Here is a 7,110-nt window from a genome sequence, read left to right as displayed (position 1 = left end):
TTTGGGCACACGTGCAAGCGTGTATCTTACAAGGTCAATATGAAACAAGAGGCGATATTGTCCCACCCCAATGTTGAATTCAGACCTACGCCCTTGCATGTGCTCTGCCTCATTGACCTGCCATTCTTTATGGTGAATTATTAGTGCAATAGTGTTTATTCGAGCACAAGAGGTAGCAACACATCAGAACAAAACATTTGAAAACGCGTATTGAAAACAGAAAAGACAGGCAGAAAATAGCAATTTGGACACATGACTTTCTTACAGACAAGTGTCACAAAATGACTGCAGTAGGGTCACGCTGCAATTGTGTTTTGTAGGGGCAATAGAATAAGTTACCAGTCTCATGCCCAAATACGTTAAACCCAAGACACTCAAACCATGACCTCCACGCACCAGTCAGCCATAACAGTTAGCCAAATATTATGTCCTGAAAGGCCATGTAGTCCCAATCATTCAAATGTTGCACATCCTATTTCCTCCATTCTTAACTTCACAAGTAAACATTCAATATTTCCTATGTACATTGCAAAATGGTTTTACAGTGAAAGCATAATCTTATCGGCTATGAAATCCCTTTCCAAATTGGTGCCATAACCCAACACCTAATCCCACTACCCCTCTGTAATCTGTAATCTCCTAATCTGTCTCTGTTGGTTAATTGATCTAATCCAGCCTGTTAGTTGGTGTCATTTTCAGGTATGAGTCCTCTGACATGAACTAAATGCCATCTGTGGGTGCCAGCGCTGGTTCATATGCTGTACAGTTCAACACTATTGACGAAGGTATGGAAAGGTGCTAAAGTTCAAATCGACCCCTAGTCCCAATTCCCTATAGACTCCCTTAGATCTGAAAAGTCCATTTTGGGATTGGGAATGATTTGATGTGGCTCAGGTTAGCCTGAATGCCAGTCTGTTTCTGCTAAAACTAACTGACTTTATCATTATCTTGCCAAGAGACAAGTCAGCTACAGCAGCAACAGATTGGCATCCTTGCTACTGGTGTTGGTGTGGTGGGTCCAATCTACACCAGAGCAAGTAGAATGAAGATGATAACGGGTTACGAATAGCCTGGTCCCAGATCTGTTCACGCTGCTTTGCCAACTCCTATGGTCACTGTCRTGCAATGTTTGCAAGACAGCATCAACCAATCTGGGACCAGGATAGACTAGGAGGGCATTCTGCCCCATGTACCCCCTCCTCCCCCTGACCCCACTCAACCCCTGCCCCAGACCCCATCCCACCCCCTTACAGCTGGCTTGTTAGTCTTGCTGGCCAGACATGCTCTTGGTCTTCARCTCAGCCAGCTTGCCTGTGACAAAGTTCCACTTGAAGGGCGTGTTCTCGCTCCCTCCTCCCAGCATGGCATATTTGGAGAAGCTAGTGTTGCTCCCTCCTCCTCCATCTTGACTCTGCTCTCCCTCCACGTTCTCCCCCTGGTAACTCTCCCCCCCTCCTCCCTCACCACCTCCCTCTCCCACCGCCTCCTGACCCTCCTCCACCGTGCCCGTCTCGTTTGCTGCGGCTTCAGCCTGTTTCGAGGTGGCCATTTGTTTCCAGTTGGTGGCGAAGCTACCCCAGAATCCTGAGGCTCTGGCCGGTCTCTGCGGCTCCTCAGGCATCACTGCTAGTGGACTGGTGATACAAGGAAGGGAGGGGGACCATCATTTTGTGTATCATTATATGTTTAACTTAATATAAATGACATTATTTATGTACTTATTGAATTAAGCATTAGTTCATCAGACATGGCTAATATTCCCATGTTCAGGAAGAGGAGGAGGAAGAGGAGGGGGGGAATAGAGAGCTGTGTAGAAGAGTAGAGTCCCACTGACTGGTCTGGGACAGGCGGGCTCTCAGTCTCCTCCAATAGCTGGTGCTCATCCTCTTTGTTGAAGAGTGTTGACATCCTGTTCCAGCCTTTAGCCCCAGCACCCTGCATCTGAACACACACACACACACACACACACACACACACACACACACACACACACACACAGCACACACACACACACACACACACACCACACACACACACACACAGTGTCAAAAGTGTGTGTGTGTGCCTGTCAAGTGCCAATTTTCGGAATGTGATTATGTAAGATGAACGTGTAAAGTCTGCATTAAGTTCCATGCTGTTGTGTGTGTGTGTGTGTGTGTGTGTGTGTGTGTGTGTGTGTGTGTGTGGTGTGTGTGTGTGTGTGTGTGTGTGTGTGTGTGTGTGTGTGGTGTGTGTGTGTGTGTGTGTGTGTGTGTGTGTGTGGTGTGTGTGTGTGTGTGTGTGCTTATCTCTTGGCCAGCTGAGACACTGCATTGGGCCCCTCATCCTCCTGGACAGGGCTCATGTCAATCTTCTGCATTATTGACCTGGGAACACAAGCCCAGCAATGATCATCACACATTTATATTGTCAGCCTCAGCACAGCAGTGTTGGTAGTGAAGTACTGAGCTCTGTGTAAAAACACATGCTGTACTCGGCTACCCTGCTTTTCAGTGCATTCGATTTATTGGTAGTGGTTACCCTCTAGTGGGTTAATATAGACACTACAAGCACTTTCCGGAAAAATAAATACACAGAAAATGTCAAGGAAAAGTCTGTCATTGAAAATGCTGGACAGTGCCAAAATGTAACACATAATCCACATCAACAGCAAAATCTTAATTTCTAGCAGCATCGTCTGCTGTATTGAGGAAGTCAGATCGAAGTTATCCCTGTGGATCCCTTTTAATCCATTATGCCAAAGATAATAAACTGAGGGAGAATATACAGCCTACTTGATTTCTGTATCCACTTGAAGAATAGAAAAAAGCTACCACAGAGTTCATTTCCAAGAGGGTAAATATACTTTGCTTTTCTCAGACATACAGTAAGAACGATGACAGCTAAACTCCCCCAATAACTCAAACATCTCTAAGGAAACTATGTATTCAAACATCATTCTAATGCAGTATCGTTCACATAGGCCCTGTCACCATGTCAAGGACACAGGGAGGGAGGTTGGTCTGAACATACCTCAGCGTCTCAGGGGGTGATCTAGGATCAGCCCCCACTCCTATCCATATAATATTATTCATTATTATCTAATAGGCTAAACTGATCCTAGATCAGCACTCCTACTCTGAGACTTGAATACGGGGGCTTGAATACGGGACTTTCTGTCTGTATCCGTCTCATCCGTTGTCACTGGAATGCCATCTAATCCGTGTACGCAGCTCCAGTTCGAGATGAGGTTTCCGATGTTCCGAAGAACTGGGTCATCCTTGTTCCTACAGCACGTTCCAATCCCGGACACATCAGGGGTGTCGAGAGACAAGAAAAAATCCTGTGAACTCAATCATCGGAAGACCCTTGGATTTTTTAAAAAACATTCAATATCGGGCATCACTGATAGTATGTCTGATAGCGCTGATAGCTTGTCCATCATATTAGCTAACATAGTTTACAGTATGAGGGTTGGGTGAAAGTTCATATGAATAAACCAGTAGCTACTGCAGACAGAGTACTATAGCAACGATTTGGGTTTCGATTTTGCAATTGAAAGCCTATGCTACAGTGATTAGCGTGTTTTAGCCAAAACTATAACAAAGCACAAGAGGAACTGCTCTGCAGTTTCCTCAAAGCTCCAGCAGAAATAAGCCTTTGTGAGCGGAACAAAATGATATAGGTCAAACTTCAACAACAATGAATAAGCAAACCAACAGATCTGTCGCTGTGAGAACCCACGGCGATCCTAAATGAGAGGTTGTGTGTATCAAGCGTCTCAGAGTAGGAGTGCTGATTTTAGGATTAGCTGTACCTTTTAGATCACAGTGAATAAGACTACGTTAGTGGCGGTGGGGAATTGATCCTAGATCAGCGTTCTTACCTGCTTGCTTTCTCTTTACCTGATCTGACATCAGTGCCCACACCTGACAAACACAAACTTGAATTTGTGGAACACAAACTCGAATCAGGGAGAGCAAGACATCTGCAGGGGACATCTGCAGATGAAAGATACGCTTTTTATTCCCTACCTCTTCCTCCGTGTACTCCTCTAGGTCCGGGTTCAGGGTCTTCAGCACTTTGCTCTTGTACACTTTCCATATGGGATTCATGCTTGTTCACCCTAGAGGACCTCTAGAACTGTTGAAACAACTCTCAGTAAGGCCTCAAAGCTTCTTGAGGCAGACCACCCTCCACCAAAGTCCCCTCTGCAGGTCTTCTCAGTTTGACTAATGCCCTTTTCCCATTCGTACACTTCCAGCTCTTAGACAACGACTCAGCCTCGACGGAACCTTTGACCTGACTCACTCTAGGCCTGTCTAGAGTGTTGTAGGCCTGTGCTGTTTCATGTTGTATCCCAATTAGAAAGTCAATGTCTCTTGTCAGGAACACAGGTTGCTGGTAACATCCCTATGAAGCATCTGATCAGCTAGAGGAATCAAACAGTTGCCGATGTGAGCACACACACACACAACCCCATGCATGTACGCAACCACACACACAAACACACACCGTCACACACACACACACACACACACCGTCACGGTTCTTGATTCAGGCTGCATCGGTTACCTGGAAACAGGTATGGGTTTCCTCATGTATTTTTCAGCAGGGCTCTTTTCCAGAGGTAGTGGGCCATTGTCGACTGGCACCACTAGTCTGGCCACTGTAACCCTAACCCAGTGGGCGGTAACTCCACACTGGTGCCATGTTTAGATGCCCGTTAAACTCAGATACTGATTAGAGTATATGTCCCATTTGGCCAACATTATGAGAAGTCAGGCCCAAAGCCCAATGATGCTCCTGTTCAGTAGATCAGTACACAGGGCTTAATCTTCCTCCTCATTGGTAGTTGTTCATTTCTGTCACACGTTGTCATGTGGTAGACTACAAGCAAGATCAGCTCTTTATAAAATGTGGCACAATTATGGCAGAAACTTCAGGTGTCACGGCTGTTGAAGGAACTGGACCAAGGTGCAGCGTGGTGAGCGTCCATTTTCTTTATTAAATCAAAATGACGGCGAAAAAAACAATAAACACTACACACACAAAAAAAACGTGACGCTCAAAGACTATGTGCCCTAAACAAAGTCAACTTCCCAACACAGGTGGAAAAAGGGCTACCTAAGTATGGTTCCCAATCAGAGACAACGATAGACAGCTGTCCCTGATTGAGAACCATACCCGGCCAAAACATAGAAATAGAAAATCAAAACATAGAATGCCCAACCCAAATCACACCCTGACCAAGCCAAAAAGAGACATAAAAAGGATCTCTAAGGTCAGGGCGTGACATCAGGGCAGACTACTGCTAACAAATGAAGTTGTACCATCACAACATGTACGTCGATACACTTATAGTTTTGTTTAGGGTCGGGTGACTAAAGAGTAGAGTACTTCATAGACTCCAGATACATTTGAAAAGTGTTGAGGGACAACACTGTATCATGTCTTTCTTGTTTATTTGTTTATCATCTACCTAATTTACTTTTAGTGCATTTGTACACTGCAAACTCCAATCCTTACCTGTTCACTTCCTTGGAGAGCTGGATTCCAAGTTCTGGTTTGTTGGCAACCTGAGGAGGGCTTGCCAGTGTAATGTAGATGGAGACAGATATCATAAAGTTTTGATGACCTATACGGTTTCATTGACTACTGAGCACAATACAACCAGATATTTAAAGAAAATACGTTTCTGCCAGATTTTTATAAACTCTTCGAAACAGTTTTACAAAGTTTCATTATTTATTATCTGACTTTATTTATTACAAAAGTGTTATGTAGTTTTGCGTACACCAATCATAACCATGGTAAATATTGCCTCAATCCTAAATGCATTGGTGGTGTTTTACCAATGTAATATTGGCAGCCTTGACGATAATCTTGATTATACTACACGGCGGTGTAATCTTAGCATGCCTGTAGTTCTCATTTTGCCGGTTTTGATGACCATGTAGAGTTCCACTTAATGAGGGGTTGTATAACTATAAGATTAACTTCAATAATATATGGGCTTGTATGAGAGAGGCATCTACTCACACACACACACACACACACACACACACACACACACACACACACACACACACACACACACACACACACACACACACACACACACACACACACACACACACACACACACACACACACACACACTATAGGCTTGACTGCTGATGGATGTTCCCTGTTTCCAGGGATTGGATTTCCTCCTCAGATGGAGATATCCAAATATTTATCTGGGTCGTATTCATTAGGGAACAAGGTTTTTCACTGCAAACCAGTGCATGTTGTACAGGCCTAAAACTCACTGATCCCCTTCACTCACAGTGTGTTGTTAATGTTTGCTGCACCTGATCATAGTGCCTCTGTCTGCTGAACGGTTGTGTCCTTCTACATTAAAGTTCCATCTGCATTATTCAACAGGAAGTCTACTGGCACAGCAAATCAACTCTTGCAGTTATTATGGACTTAGGTTGGTTGGGATTCAATCCAAAGGTGCGTTATAGAGCAGTGCACTATACAGCCAACAATGCTGCCTTTCAAAGGCCTTTTTCCCTGATGTGAGCAGAGATCACATTCATGGTAAATGCTGCGCAGATCAGCTCAAACATCATTCAGTTAACGTATCTAGAGACAACTTCACCCTGTACCTAGTTCTAGTCAAGGAATGATCAAACTCACTAATATTGTAGGCATGTAGACTAAGCTATGTATTGTAGGCTATATGGGCCTTCTATTTCATGCATTTTCTCCTTATAGACCATAGACCATAGACCATAACCCTCCACTTAGCTCCATCCTCAATCAATCCTAAGAGGCCAGACTGATCTGACAGCACTGGCCATCTGGAGGTGAAAGAAACAGCATTGGGTTTTCCTTTACCTTGCCCTCAATCTCACATGTGTCCTATTCCATTAGATGTACAATGCATCATTCCTTCTTCCCTTCCTTGAAGTAATCGCTGATCTTTAAGTGATTGGATTGGTGTAGGCAAGGTTACTACCTTATTACTTTGACCAATCCAAACAATTTAGATCTGTGATAACAAGGAACATAGGAAGGCTCTGGCATGTGTAGTACATCCTTTGTGCATTGCCTTTCATGGCCACTAGATGACTCAGGAAG

General features: G+C 44.3%; 1 protein-coding gene across 1 annotated transcript; it reads right to left on the bottom strand.

Moving 5' to 3' along the window:
* Positions 1 to 1,248: 1,248 nt before the first annotated feature.
* LOC139023724 (uncharacterized protein C1orf232) lies at positions 1,249 to 4,379 on the bottom strand. The gene is given in 4 exon segments (XM_070437406.1): positions 1,249 to 1,634; positions 1,835 to 1,941; positions 2,285 to 2,350; positions 4,014 to 4,379. Coding segments are annotated over 4 exon segments (627 nt in total). The 5' UTR covers positions 4,095 to 4,379; the 3' UTR covers positions 1,249 to 1,261.
* Between the last annotated feature and the right edge of the window lie 2,731 nt (positions 4,380 to 7,110).

The sequence above is a fragment of the Salvelinus sp. IW2-2015 genome, linkage group LG35, assembly GCF_002910315.2.
Source record: "Salvelinus sp. IW2-2015 linkage group LG35, ASM291031v2, whole genome shotgun sequence".
In the NCBI taxonomy this organism is placed as follows: Eukaryota; Metazoa; Chordata; class Actinopteri; order Salmoniformes; family Salmonidae; genus Salvelinus; species Salvelinus sp. IW2-2015.
Note: the sequence above shows the minus strand (reverse complement) of the source record. Positions and strands in the feature narration are given on the sequence as shown.